This window comes from Pelophylax lessonae (assembly GCF_965119305.1).
Source record: "Pelophylax lessonae genome assembly, chromosome: 3".
NCBI classification, from domain to species: Eukaryota; Metazoa; Chordata; class Amphibia; order Anura; family Ranidae; genus Pelophylax; species Pelophylax lessonae.
In genome coordinates, this window is record NC_138770.1 from 256,791,395 (window position 1) to 256,807,175 (window position 15,781).

General features: G+C 37.3%; 1 protein-coding gene across 1 annotated transcript in view; it reads right to left on the reverse strand.

Annotated features, from left to right (window-relative positions):
* Positions 1 to 15,781, reverse strand: part of SI (sucrase-isomaltase) — a 331,665-nt gene that overhangs the window by 11,461 nt on the left and 304,423 nt on the right. Inside the window, exons 60-64 of the mRNA XM_082249620.1 lie at positions 12,772 to 12,905; positions 11,364 to 11,398; positions 11,161 to 11,277; positions 9,256 to 9,404; positions 767 to 851 (exon numbers count right to left, since the gene is read on the reverse strand). Of these exons, the coding sequence (XP_082105746.1) occupies positions 767 to 851; positions 9,256 to 9,404; positions 11,161 to 11,277; positions 11,364 to 11,398; positions 12,772 to 12,905 (520 nt within the window). The remainder of the gene's footprint in view (positions 1 to 766; positions 852 to 9,255; positions 9,405 to 11,160; positions 11,278 to 11,363; positions 11,399 to 12,771; positions 12,906 to 15,781) is intronic.

Below are 15,781 nucleotides of genomic sequence, written 5' to 3' on the forward strand. Positions count from 1 at the left end.
TAATACCCCCACCAAAAAGCCTAACACAAGGGGAGAAGAGCTGAGAATTCAAATACAGGTATCCTTTTTGCCAGAATATCCAAGAGATCTTAAAAGAAAATTTATATTAGTGACAAAATCCAACTAAAAAAGTTGGGTTTAGTCACTTTTATTGGAAATGGAAAACCATAAAATATATAGCAACACTATTTCTGTATATCATCAGCTGATTCTTCCTCTGTATAAAGGACAGTCAAAGTACAGCCTTGCAATGTGTAATAAATGGGCTGTACAATATACAGTATATCAGTATAGAAAGTGCAATTCATCACAATCTTTAGTGTTCTGGCAGAATTTTATAATTCCTGGTAATTTATCGCCCATGCTAGTAACAGGGATTCATTTTAAGATATAAAAACAGGAACTAGAAAGCAGACCTGGCATGTGTTGCACAAAATGGTACATTTGGATATGCCCCCCATACTTTATTAGAGCTGTAAATGTTACGTGTGCATGAGTCTCAGTTCAGTAAAGGGTACTAAATGGAGAATATTTAGTGATGCTCAGAGAACACACCTGGACACTTTTTTGGCTTAAACCTAGGCATTAAGTAGTTGGCATGCACTCATGCAGGTTTGAGTTTGAATAACACCTGGAATCTGCATGCTCTGGCCATGTTTCCTGTAAGTATCCTGCTCCCTCCTCAATTATACAAGGACATATTATGTGTTTTTTTCCTGGTGTTTTGATAAACATCACAGTTGCATAATGTATTATTTGTACTTACATCCTCTAGAGCAGGGCTGATCATAAATGCCGGTCCCCATAAGAACTGCTTGTGAACATCCCAGGTTACTTTATCAGATGTAAACCTAATAAGAGGAATAACAGAAACAAATTATGTAGGATTTTTGTCTACGTGTAAAATGTATTTATTTCTTAGAATACACTGCAGGATACGTGATGGTATTCAGAGACCACATTTTCTTTAGAAGATGTGGACAGTGGCAACCAAAGCTGTAAGACAGCCCAGTAAAACCCCACCCACTCCCAGCATGCCTCTATTTTGTTAGCAAGCAGTAATAAAAGTGGAACATAAACAGCAAAGGGGCAGGACCTGTGTCCTGAAATGTACTTTAAGAAAAGGATTTTAAACAGGTAGTACAACATTCCAATTTTCTTAATCGTACATTACAGGACATGAGATGGCATTCAGAGATGGTGGGATGTACTGTTTGGCATACAGAATGAGGTGGTGTGGAATAAGGAACATAAAGCATGGCATATGGAAAAAGGCGATTTGGAATAGTGAATATACAGCATAGTAAATTAAACCACTTAAGCCCCGGCCCTATTCCGGACACTTTATGTTTACAAGTTAAAACCAGTATTTTTTCCTAGAAAACTACTTAGAACCCCCAAACATTATATATATATATATATATATATATATATATATATATATATATATATATATATATATTTTTTTTAGCAAAGACTCTGGAGAATAAAATGTCGGTCATTGCAATATTTTTTGTCACACGGGCTGAGATGAGTGGGGGTGCCATTCAGAATGAATGGCAGCCCCACGCGTTTCCTAAGAACAGTGTGATTTTACTGAAGGTAGTTGCAGGTGTGGGAACAGAGGGGAAATAATTTCTCCAATAGCACCTAAATTTATGAGAATTCCTATGAAAAAAGTCTGAGTTTCCAATCAGAGAAGTCAGAGAACTGTGCTGTAAATGATGAAGAGTTGCAACATGAATGAAAGATTTGCAGAGTTGCCTCAATTAGGGGGCATTTCCAAGTTGGTTGGAAATTTTGTGTATACAAACCACAGTACGGTCTGTAATGGGTGAGTAGAACAGTCTTGTTCTATGTTAACCCCATGCCTCGTCATGTGCACAGAGGAACCAGTCAGAGATTTTCAGCATGTGACAGGCATAATAATAGTTTTTCAGATTATTTAAAGCTAGGCTGCTGTTAGTTTTAGAGAGATGCAACATGGTTTTACGGATTTGAGATACCTTATCTAGCATGTCTAGGCAGATGAAGTAATTGAATGCTGCCTCTAGTTGTTTGAAAAACTCAGGGGGAAGACATATAGGAATTGTCTGAAAAATGTAAAGCAGACGTGGTAATATGTTCATTTTTTTTAATTGCCATACAGCCTACATGTTTTTCAACGTTTGAATATCCTGTTTTATCCGTGGCAATAAAGGTGTATCGTTTAGGTCATACAAACTTCAGACTACGATCGGAATCTTAAGACCAAGTAGAGTGATATAAGATGTGATCCATCCAAATGGGTATTGGTGTTGCAGGACTTGGGGTACTGGCCCTGAAAGGTAGGTTCTCCTAGTTATGGATTTGTTATGGATTTGTTGAAATGTATTTTAAATTGGAGATTAGTGATGAGCCGAACACCCCCCGAACACTGCGAACAGGGAAAAAGTTTGTTAGAACATGCAAACTCCATTGAAGTCTATGGGACTTGAACATGAAAAATCAAAAGTCCTCATTTTAAAGGCTTAAATGCAAGTTATTGCCCCACAAAAATTGTATGGGGGTCCGGGTACTGACTTGGTGGACATGTACCAATGCAAACATTTTTTTTAAAAACTATAATTTTTACAGGAGCATTGATTTTGATAAGGCTTAAAGTGAAACAATAAAAATGAAACATTCCTTTAAATATCGTGCCTGGGGGGTCCCCTTAATCTGCCTGCAAAGTGGCGCATTTGTGCAATGTATGTAGCCTGCTGCAGCGATACTGACATTTCTAAAGGAAACAATGTAATTTAAAAAATGGTGTGCGGTCCCCCCCAAGATCCATATCAGACCCTTATCTGAGCAAGCATCCTGGCTGGACAGGGTAAGGGGGGGACGAGCGAGCACCCCCCCCCCTCCTGAACCATACTAGGCCACTTGCTCTCAACATGAGAGGGTGCTTTGGGGTGTCTTCCCAAAAACCCTGGGCTGTGGCGGTCTGCAGGTGGGGGGGCTTATTGGAATCTGCCCCCCAGATCCTGCCCCCCCATGTTAATGTATATAAAATAAAATATGAATATAAAATTAAATAAAAAAAAATTGTGCCCCCTCCCCCACATGTAAATCCATCGTCGCCCGCCGCACCCAAAAAATAGAGAAAAAATAGAGAAAAAAAAAAGAAGCTCCTGCTTCTCAAGATGCCTCCCACGTAATGAGCTGTTTGAGTTTGACAGCTCTTTTATAGGAATCTGATGGCACGAGCACCCCATAATGCACTGCTCAGGTACAGTGAATAAATTAATGACATCATCAGAAGGGGCGGTGCCACCGGGTGGTGTCCCCACCACTATCCTATAAAAGATCTGTCACAACTCCAGCCGTTCATTATGCCGGTGGCATCTCAAGAGGCGGGAGCGTGTTTTTTTTTCTATTTTATCGGGTGCGGTGGCGGGCAAACTTTCCGCAAACAGCCCCATTAGTTTGTATGTTCAACGAACACACAAGCGGCCGATGTTCGAGTCAAACTTACGTTCGACTCAAACTAGAAGCTCATCCCTATTGAAGATAGATGAAAAAAGATCAACTTTCCTGAGTAGGTTGGGAAGGATTATCTGAACGTCGGTTTAAAAGAAACAACATGTCATCCATGTAGGCATCAGTTTTATACATTTCCTTACAGATTTGAAATCCCTTAATGTCAGTTTCAGATCTCTGTGTGTTCCTATAGATTAACTCTAATTATTACATGCAATGGTGGCTCTATTGGATGCTGCAAGAGAAATGGGCCACCCTGAAACAGGAAACCTGAGTAAGTGATCATTGCACCAGCTAAAACTAGAACATTGGTAAGGATTAAAATATAAAGAAGCTGCATACTCGGTAAGTGATTAAATAATTTGCTGAAAACACAAAAAAAAAAAAAAGGTCTCATGGCTTCAACCGGTGTTTTATGAACATATTTTAGCTAAAGGGTTCTATGCATGTGCACATAAAGGAGATTTATCCTGGAGATTAGGCAGATAACATCGATCAGGCCATCCACACAATAGACCAGGGACCACTGACATGAGTTCCAGCTGCTGAAGGACAGAAGGTTCCAAGAGGATGGAATGCAGGTTGTTGGGCAATGGGCATATCCTTAGCCCAGACGGAATATATGGTATATGGACATAGCCGCAACAGTAGGCTGCAACAGGGACAGTTCACTTTTTGAAGAACCCTCCTTTCATGGGGCAATATTGTGCAAAATGCTTAAGAGGAGCAAAAACCTTTTCTGGATTAGGCTTAGACACCTACGGTTTTGTATATGGACAAAAATAAAGAGACACACATGGCAGGAAATGTAGGCTTTTAAAAGGGCTTCTAGCCTTTTAATCAATGGATCCTTGAATGCTGGAATGTCAGCCTACTAAGACAGCTTTTTAAAGAACTCTTCCTCCACAGGGTAAAACAGGTCCAGTTTTTTCTGGGTCCAGGCATGTGTGGACTGCATCATTTAAAATGGTGTCCTTAGGATTTGAAATTATTTGTGCATGTACCTCAGGTACCAAGTCATCTACCATAGAAAAGGTACCACCTCAATATCTTCAGCTGGCCATGCCAAGAAGCTGAAGCTATTGGGAAATCTAGGAGATTCTGAAGCAGAGGATGTGAAAACACGTTTGTGGCCACTGCTTTTTGAGTCAGCTCTCTTGGCTGAAATTTTCCTCAAACTCTGACACAGTGGCAATTAAATTCCTCCATGAAAAAAAACAGAGGAGGAAATTCCCCCTGAAAGGATTATAGAGGACTGTTGTAATTCAGGCAAGGGGCAGTGATACAAGCAATCTGTGTAAGGTCCCTTACATAATACACTGCAAGCCACTTCAGAGCTGCTGCCTTTGCACTTATGATCCAGGAAGCAGGAATGGTTAAATGCCGACCGCAACATTGTCAATGAAGGCAACAAGGATCCCAAGGACATTTCGAGGATTATTACATGGGTGTAGTCTGCTCAGCTTTCAGGAAGTGTCAAGTCAGCTGTGCACCCTCTGGAAAATGGCAAACCCATAGCCAGCTATCATCTGAGTTGTAACTATGGTACCAAAGAGTGTTCACTTAGCTCCTTGACCACAACAAACCACATTACAGAGCAACCTTGCTCCTTCCTCACAGCACAGGCTGGGTATGGCCTCCAAGACTATGCTTAAGATCAATTGATCAGGAAAGCTACAAAATGAGCCCTAACGTGTCTGCAGCAATTTATTAAATCTTGATAGAAGAAAACTAATCTTGATAACAATTAAAAATGGTTTACTTCTCCCAGAGGAGAGAGACGATAACCATCCCCTAAGAATACTGGCAACAAACTGTGGCATGCCAGTAGAGGGAGGGGTTATACTGGACTGTCTCACAGCTTTGGTTGCCAGTGTCCAAATCTCCAGAAGGTGCCAACATAACTCTACATCTCTGAAAACCATGTCACAGGTGCTTGGGAAACATAATAGTGCTCAAAAGATTAGATTTTGAAGACAATAGACCTAACTTTGTAAAGCTTATGTGCATATATGGACAAGCAGATTGTGTTGTAACATTTCTATGCACTTTTAATCCTTTCAGACATATGCACACAGCCTCCAGTGGCTTGCTTAAAATAAAATGTAATTTTTGGGTCTGACTGCTGTTTGATATTTTACAACCAAATCTGAGGCAGGAACAAAGCCACTTGAAGTGCATACTGATATCAATGAGTGACAGCAGTGAACACCAGTAAAATCAATCAGATCACATCGGACCGATTTGACATGTCAAATTGCATGCCAAATTGGAGCCTATTGCCAACAATAGCACCGGCTGAATCGGTGCAACGCCGACTTTGCGGCGCTGCACTGATACCCAAAAGTAGTTTCTGCACTACTTTTGGTGACTTTGAGGGCTATTTCAATAGAGATCTGTGCAGGGACCTGCACAGATGTCTGTCAAATCGCCCCCAACCTCGCACTGATATACGGGTTTGAGATCGTGCGAGCTCAGCTGAACTTGCACGCTTTCAAACCCACCCTCAGTGTGAACAAGGGCTAAATGTCATTGTGCACAATTTGCTTGGGGTATTACAGTGCACTTGCACAGATATGTTCATTGCCATGGCCTGGGCTTATACCTGATTTTCTACTCTGATAAATGAATGATAAATTTGAGCTAAAAACGCAAACAATGATGTATCGATGCTCTTGTTTCTTTACTTCAATAAATCATGCTAGATCTGTCTCCAAACTTGCACAAAAATTAAACAATATACATTATGCGACAACAGGAACTCAAAGGTCACACGCCATTATAGTATACTTTTAGGGATGCTTAACTAGACAAGCAAATTTATAAAAGGACAGATTCAAAGATGTGTAATGCGTTTAATTGATATAAGCCTTTCCATATTCAAAATCAAAAGTAAATTGCTTATCCTTCAGATGATTTTATGCACATTCTGTGTTTACACTAAAACCGTTTATTCTCCACCAAAGAGTCTCTCTAAAGGACTGCTGCTAAAGAATGCAAGAATATTAGGTCTCTGAAACCTACAACAGCACTCACGACGTGATCCATGTTGGTGATATATAGACACCTAGGCTCAAAGAGCCATTATATATTTTATTACTCTTAACCATTTACATGTCCATTTGAATATTAATGATCCATTCCTTTTCCCTATATGCACATCAATTTCAACATAAATCCTTGATATTGACTCCAATACTCAATTTAATAGGAAGGACCAATTGACATATTTTGGCTTTTAGGTATATTTGATGATAGACCATGTGAGTAAAAAGATAGAGCTTCATGGCCTCTTGCTATTTAAAGAGGAAGTAAACTTCCATCTTTAACTTTTACCTTTTGGTATGCCTATACTAAGGCTTACCTATAGGTAGTGTAAATATCTCTTAAACATGCACTGCTTAGGAGATATTTACTGAGCTAGCAACCAGTTACTTCACTGGTGCATGCGCTCTGAAGGAATGGCCAGTGTGACGTGACTGGCAGCTCATGCATGCCTTTTTGACTATAGTGACAAGAAAATTCATAGGAGCAGGATTGAAAATGTTTCTAAAAAAAACCAAAATAATAAAAACAAGAATTAAAAAGAGCGAATATGGTTTTAATTCATGAAAATCCATTCCCTCCAAAACTGAATGTTAAAAGAAACCTTTTTTTAGGTACTTTGTACGACATTCATTATGTCATCATATGTACGAATCAAAATTCAATTTTAGAAATGTCAATGCACAAAAAAATGTACCCACTCAGTAGAAGAGTAGCAGGAGGTAAAATCATTATAAAAATAGTAATATAAACATTGAAATGTATAAAAGGTATATTCATAACACAATAAAATGTGTCTTTTGTAAGACTTAACATTTTTTTGGGGTCCAAATCTTAGGATAGGCATATTATAGTCAGCCAGACTGAGAAAAAGGGAGGGGGAAGTGGGACTTCTTCACAAACCTTCACAATTATCCTAGTCTAGAGTGCAAAGTGGAGATTCTAGAATGCAAGGTTGAGTTAATGGATGAATGCAAGTAGGCCATTGGAAAGACTTCCAAAAAGCATATGTTTATATATTTATATATATATATATATATATATATATATATATAAATATATATATATATATATATATAGTGCCTTGCGAAAGTATTTGACCCCCTTGAACTTTTCGACCTTTTGCCACATTTCAGGCTTCAAACAAAGATATAAAACTGTAATTTTTTGTGAAGAATCAACAACAAGTGGGACACAATCATGAAGTGGAATGAAATTTATTGGATATTTCAAACTTTGTTAACAAATAAAAAACTGAAAAATTGGGCGTGCAAAATTATTCAGCCCCTTTACTTTCAGTGCAGCAAACTCTCTCCAGAAGTTCAGTGAGGATCTCTGAATGATCCAATGTTGACCTAAATGACTAATGAAGATAAATAGAATCCACCTGTGTGTAATCAAGTCTCCGTATAAATGCACTTGCACTGTGATAGTCTCAGAGGTCTGTTTAAAGTGCAGAGAGCATCATGAAGAACAAGGAACACACCAGACAGGTCCGAGATACTGTTGTGGAGAAGTTTAAATCCGGATTTGGATACAAAAATATTTCTTAAGCTTTAAACATCCCAAGGAGCACTGTGCAAGCGATAATATTGAAATGTGAGTATCAGACCACTGCAAATCTACGAAGACCTGGCCGTCCCTCTAAACTTTCAGCTCATACAAGGAGAAGACTGATCAGAAATGCAGCAAAGAGGCCCATGATCACTCTGGATGAACTGCAGAGATCTACAGCTGAGGTGGGAGACTCTGTCCATAGGACAACAATCAGTGGTATACTGCACAAATCTGGCCTTTATGGAAGAGTGGCAAGAAGAAAGCCATTTCTTAAAGATATCCATAAAAAGTGTTGTTTAAAGTTTGCCACATGCCACCTGGGAGACACACCAAACATGTGAAGAAGGTGCTCTGGTCAGATGAAACCAAAATCTAACTTTTTGGCAACAATGCAAAACGTTATGTTTGGCGTAAAAGCAACACAGCTCATTACCCTGAACACACCATCCCCACTGTCAAACATGGTGGTGGCAGCATCATGGTTTGGGCCTGATTTTCTTCAGCAGGGACATGGAAGATGGTTAAAATTGATGGGAAGATGGATGGAGCCAAATACAGGACCATTCTGGAAGAAAACCTGATGGAGTCTGCAAAAGACCTGAGACTGGGACGGAGATTTGTCTTCCAACAAGACAATGATCCAAAACATAAAGCAAAATCTACAATGGAATGGTTCACAAATAAACATATCCAGGTGTTAGAATGGCCAAGTCAAAGTCCAGACCTGAATCCAATCAAGAATCTGTGAAAAGAACTGAAAACTGCTGTTCACAAACGCTCTCCATCCAACCTCAATGAGCTCGAGCGGTTTTGCAAGGAGGAATGGGCAAAAATTTCAGTCTCTCGATGTGCAAAACTGATAGAGACATACCCCAAGCGACTTACAGCTGTAATCGCAGCAAAAGGTGGCGCTACAAAGTATTAACTTAAGGGGGCTGAATAATTTTGCACGCCCAATTTTTCAGTTTTCTATTTGTTAAAAAAGTTTGAAATATCCAATAAATTTCGTTCCACTTTATGATTGTTCCCCACTTGTTGTTGATTCTTCACAAAAACTTCTACACAAAAATACTTTCGCAAGGCACTGTATATATATATATATATATATTGTATAACTTGTTTCAAATAAATTCAGAAAATACAACTTACTCATGCAGCAAGGGGCGGATAACAGTGCTGCCTTGAGTGTGTGCTTCAAACATCAGAGTATATAGATATGGAAGAAGCTTGTATCTGATGTTCAGGACATCTCTCGAAAGGGTTTTAAAGTTTTCATCAAAACTAACAGGATCTTGCCTCTAAAAGAAATACAGAATAAATAAATTCATAAGAACATTTTTATTGGAAGAAATAATACATTTTAAAACATCAGTTTATGTTATTGATTACAATTCTAGTAATAATTTTGCAAGGCTACAAAGTTGACTTGGGATAAACCACATTTAGGTACATGTGTGTGTTATAAGATAATGCAGTTTGGAAAAAAGTAGAATGGATTCAGCAGTGGAGTTATTTAAAGCGGTAGTATACTCAAAAAAAAAAAAACCCCTGCAAGACAAAGGCATAATGAGCTAGTATGCATAGCATACTAGCTCATTATGAAATACTTACCTTAGAACGAAGCCCCTATACGGACCCCCGGACACCGCTGTGGGAGCGGACATGTTCCCTCGGCGTCTCTACCGGGTTCGGCGGCTCCGGCGCTGTGAGTGGCCGGAGCTGCGATGGCGTCACTCCCGCACATGCGTGCGGGAGTTTCACTTTCCGGCAACTTCCCGGCAAGGAACTCTGAAGGTCCGCCGGACCTTCAGAGCGCATGCGCCGCTAGCGTCAGCGGCTGCATGCAGTGCAAATATCTCCTAAACTGTGCAGGTTTAGGAGATATTAATTGTACCTACAGGTAAGCCTTATTGTAGGCTTACCTGTAGGTAAAAATTACAAAAATCGGTATACTACCACTTTAAATAGAAATGTCACTTGAACTTTGTGCAAATCTTTGTGAAATTTTTCACTGGCTGGTTGTATATATGTTGAAAGGCTTTTACATGGTCCAGCTATTTTTTAAGCACATATTTTAAGCACATTTAAGGAAATAATCTGTATTCTCTCTCAAAAAAAAAAAGATTTATATATACTTAAATTAAAAGTCCAGGTGCTTACCCACAAATAAATCCATTTAAATACAAAACTTGTTTAGAGGCATGCACAGGTCTTGTGAAGGAGGAAGATCAAAAACAGCAGTGCTTTTATTGTCAACATTACGATGAAGGTCCTTAAGAAAAATGGACTAAGCTTCTTTAAACCTTTTTTGATCTTCACCCTCCGCAAGACCTGTGAGTGCCTCTAAACCAGTTTTGGATATATATATATATTATATATATATATATATATATATATATATATATATATATATATATATAAAATATATATATATATATATATATATATATATATACACATACTGTATAAATATATTTATTATTATTACTAGTAAAAACAATAATAAAAAAAAATGCCATAAATCTATCTGATAGTTTGGAGACGCTATAACTTTTGCACAAACAAATCAAAATACACTTATTAGGATTTTTTTTTTACCAAAAATATGTAGCAGAATACAAATTGGCCTAAATTGATAAAAAAAATTAGATTTTTAAAAAAATTTTTGATTGGGAATGTTTTATAGCCGGATGTAAAAAATATTGTTTTTTTTTTTTTTCAAAATTGTTGGTCTTTTTTTGTTTATAGTGCAAAAAATAAAGACCGCAGAGGTGATCAAATACCTCCAAAAGAAAACTCTATTTATGGGGAAAAAAATACATCAATTTTTTTTGGGTACAGCTGCGCAATTGTCAGTTAAAACAATGCAGTGCCATATCACAAAAAATGGCCTGGTCATTAAGGGGGTAAAACCTTCTGGAGCTGAAGTGGTTAAGGAAGATTTTACAATAAAGGTCTAAAAGTATAAGTTGCAATACCAGATTACACATGGTTAAACAAATCATATACAGATTCAGAGTTATGTTACCAGTTTTAAATAATTAAGTGACTCACGATGTAATCTTTCCCATTATGATTTCTAGAATATGGGTAGAATGCACCCAGCTCCATCCAGCGAGCACACAGTTCGTATGTCGTATCTCCAAAGAAGCCACAAATATCTGCACCAGTCTACAAAAATACATACATATAGATAATTTGGTAGAATTTTCAAGAGATTATTTTTTATAATTTAAAATAAAATAAAATGTTCTTACATAAGATATTCCAAAAAGACTGAACTCCATCATGCCTGCAAAAAAGAGCAATATGTGCATAGCATACTAAATAATAAAGGTATATATTATTCATAAAAATATAAGAGTATATGTCATGACTAGCTTGCTAAACAAACATTTGCCAAGTTTTGCTTTTCTTTTAGAAAATAATATTTTGTTATTTTCCCATTCTGTTTTGTATACCAGTACTGTTTATGCCCCCTCAGCACTTTCAGGTGCTTTCTTTCTACATTCCAATGTCAGCTGCACATCATTGCTGTGGACCAGCTTCCTTATATTGACAATGGTGAACCATGCCTCAGCAATGTGCATCAGTGTGGTTGCTTGAAGCCCCACCAGGGAAGCCTGTGCCAGGGTTACAATGCAGAAGGACACAGTTGTCATCCTATAACAGGTATCTGAATGAATACCTTAATGGTAGGATCACCAGCAACTATTTTAATGAAGGCTGCAGATTTAAAGACTAAAGCTGGATACACACTATCCAACTTTTGTGGTTAGATTTCCTTCAGATTTACCTTTTCTATGTAGTGCAAGGGCCTGCCAGATTGCATACAAATTGAAAGTGTTTAGGTTTGACCTCATATTATATGGTTTTGGTAAGTCTAAAGGAAAAAGTCTTCAGAAAATATTATAGTGTGTATGGCCCACTCGTTGACCTTTTACTAAAAAACAATAAATTCTCTTTTTTTTTTTCAGGTTAAAAAAGCAGCAGATCATATAGGCAATTTTAGGCTTCTGCACACCCTCTCCCTGTACGGGCTGTCAGCTTGCAAACTGGAGTGAGTGTGAATGGACTACGAGTGGACTGATCAGTATGTTTGTGGCCTATTCAAACTACAAGTCCATCTGCTGTGGTGGAAGACAGGACTTGTAGTTTTCTCATTCACAGATTCTTGTGAATCAATGACAAGACTGTGTTGGCAGGGGGCAGTTTTCAAATTGTGACTGCTGGGGTTGGGAGAGATTCCCAATCCTGCTGTCGTGGGGGGGGGGGGGGGCTGGGGGGTTGCAGTGTGAGGGGTAGGTCTGTAGCATGTTATACCTTACACCATAAATATGGGTGTAACGTGTAAAATTCTCCAGATGTTGAACTTATCTGTTAAGATTATTGAAAATTGCTTTTGAAATGACAAAGTAACATGGTAAAGCTTTTGTGGGATTTTATTTGAATTTTTATGTGACTAGGTTGAATTACATTAATTACAGGTAACATTTTGTTGTCTTTGCCTTACAAACTACAGACCAAATTTCAGTAGTAATAAACAAAATTGCTTGTGCAAAATGATTTATATTTATTATTTGTTTTTTTCCCTTGCAGCCATTACCAATATCACTATAGTGAAAGGTGATTTTAGAAAAATACTACATTCTGAAAATGACTTACCAATGATAGATTTGTCTATCTGATCCCAGGCAGCAGTATTATCTCCAAGCCAGTGTCCTATCCATTGCCCAACTGTTGGGAAGGTGGAGCGGCTAACAATTATTGATCTTTTTCCTGTTATATTACGCACAATCCTATTTGCACAGAATGTAACATAAATTAGCAGAAGTATAAAGCCAATAATTATTAACAAATTAATAAAAGGACAGTAAATTTGCTTTTCAGCTGGCACTTTTTTATATGCCTTAAATAAATCTGCAGTTTACTCACTTGCACCCACTACTTTGGAGGTATATGTAGCAATGCTGTATAGTCAAATAACTATACAGTGGTTAGTACTAAATATCAGTATAACATTAAGAGATAATATTTGGTTTCATCAATATAAAAATGCCAACACACGGTCAGAGTTTTGTTTTAGGTCCATGAATATTAGATTTGCATTTTCCTTTATTAAACTGTGCTTGATGAAAAGGAACATTTTATGCACTAAAGTCTATTTTTCAAATTTTTATTAATTCCACCAATGCAAACAAATCAGACAGTAGCACGATATAGCAAAAGGATTCAGCAGTTTCTATTGTAAGTAGTATGGCAAAATTATAGATATATGCATCAATTTAGAAAGCCGTTTACTTGAACTTGTTCATAAAATAAATACCTACCTAATGTAGGTATTTGTGTAATCTGTGACTACATGCTGACTGAATATTGACATATTCATGTGAAATTTAATGTATGATGGAAACAATCTTTTCTATTTTTTGAAACAATAGGTGATTAGGGGAATATTCTAGTAATGAGTAAAGATTTACCTATCTGTTCTAGTATGAAAAATAAAATAAAAAAACTTTCCAGCCTAGCTTGTAAAAACTAGAGAAAAAAAAAAAAATCCTCATTAAAATGATATTCAACACAATGAGTATTGAATTAATTGCTTTTCAAAAAGACCACTTCTCCCAAAATTTTGGTTACTACATATAGGTTTCCATTTGAAATTTGAATTTGCATGAATGCTGCTTAGTTTAGTTATCTATTTATTTACTGCATTTGTGCATCAATTCCAGCATAACCATAAACCATATGGCTTTGAATCTGTCTGCGATTCCACCAATTTATAATATCTGACCTGCATTGGAGCTAATTTTAAAAGATAACCTTATTTGCACCAAAAACTGACTATAGATCAATTGTAAAATTAGTAAATGCACTTTTTTTATTAATAGAAAGCGGCTCAATATTCATCTATGGGTGAAATAATGAGGCTGGTTATTGCACTCTCATCATTTCTAAATCTTGGCTGATAATGGAACATTGGTTCTGTGCCAGATATAACCTTCTTTCAATCAAGAAAGGGAAGTGACCTTGATATTTTCTTTTATTACAGTTATATTTAAATTAGCAAAGATTTTCAGGTCATGGATACCCATAAAATGCTTCTTTTTTCAGCTTTTGTTCATTGGAGTGAAAATTAAACATCCCTAATGTACAGTCATTAAATCTTATATTAACTGCCAAAATACTAATTTTAGAAATGAAAATTAGCAGTGACTCAAATTTTCTATGGAAATAAAGGCTTATGAATAATTGAAAGAATCACAGTACAATAAATGCATATGTGCATATAGCAATTTAAAGGTAGTTTGTGTATTTATTTTGCAGTCCAAAACGTATTGTACCCAGTAAAAAAGAAACTGAATGAGCCAAATGACTCAGTTGGTAGAAATTAAGTTATATTATTAATGTTTCTAATTATCACACTACCTGAGGCAGAATGTTTTAGTGATTGATTATTTTGATTACTTGAAGTAATCAGAAGGTAATCAGGAGGTAGTTTTACCAGGAGAACACTCTAAGAGTACCAATATTTGAACATACGTTTGGATTATATAATGTGATGAGATATGATGGTCGAACATTTTGTCATAATATAATTTACTTGTAGGCTGCTAGGTTTTATTATTTCCTGATTAGATTGATTAAATATAGCTGAAATCTAATTATGCCTGTTTAAAGGAATCAGGGGGTTGAATTTATTCTGGAAAAAGATAATGGGAATTTTGGACTTGTTATGTAAACAGATATAAGTCAAATAGCTAGGAAAATAGTTTCATCAGGTATCAGAAAACTCCATTATTGCCTACAGATATCAGATGCTTATTATTATACAGGATTTATATAAGGCCAACAGTTTGTGCTTTACAATATCAATTAAAGCAGAGTTCCAGTCACCTGTAGAAAAAAAAAAAGTCGGCAGTTACAAAAACTGTAGCTACTGACTTTTAAAAAACAGCCACTCACCTGTTGCATGTTCCAGCGGTGTACTCACCCCAGTCGGTCCCACCCGCTGTCTTCGATCCCCGGCATCTTCACTATGGGCACCTGGCTGTAATAGCTTGTGGCTTCAAAGCCGAGTGCCCACTGCGCAAGCATGGGTAGCGCTGCGCATCGTGAATGGTGGATGCAGTCTTCTGGGACGTGTCATTGTCCCAGAAGACTGCAGGGGGAGGGAGGGAGGTAGGAGATTTTTCCAGATTGGAAATTCTGTCAAAAGTGCCAATTGTTCAAGAGGAGTGGGGAAAAAGTCCTTAAAGCGGAACTTCCTCATTTGGGTGGAGCTCCGCTTTAAAGAGTATGATGAATAATCATCATACTTTTTCATAATTATTTATGAAGATTCACCTTCATCTTAGGGCTTCTTCACATGGGCACCGAGACCTGTACAAATGTATGTTTATGTTATGGCTATGTTTACGGGAGTGGCAGATGTTCTTGGCAGCAACAGGTAGCAGCCTGTTAAAATTCAATAAGAGGAGCAGATCTTTCCACATATAAAGAGAAGAATACATTGCTCAGGACTAGATTTGTCTGTGTCTAGGGCCATGCATTACCATGGTACACATGCATTGTTGTTTGTTTGTATTTAAATAATTTTGCCCTTTCCTCACGCCATACTTAGGGGATGCTATATGTACTTAGTCCACCATTCTTCTTCATGCTTTAGTCTCCA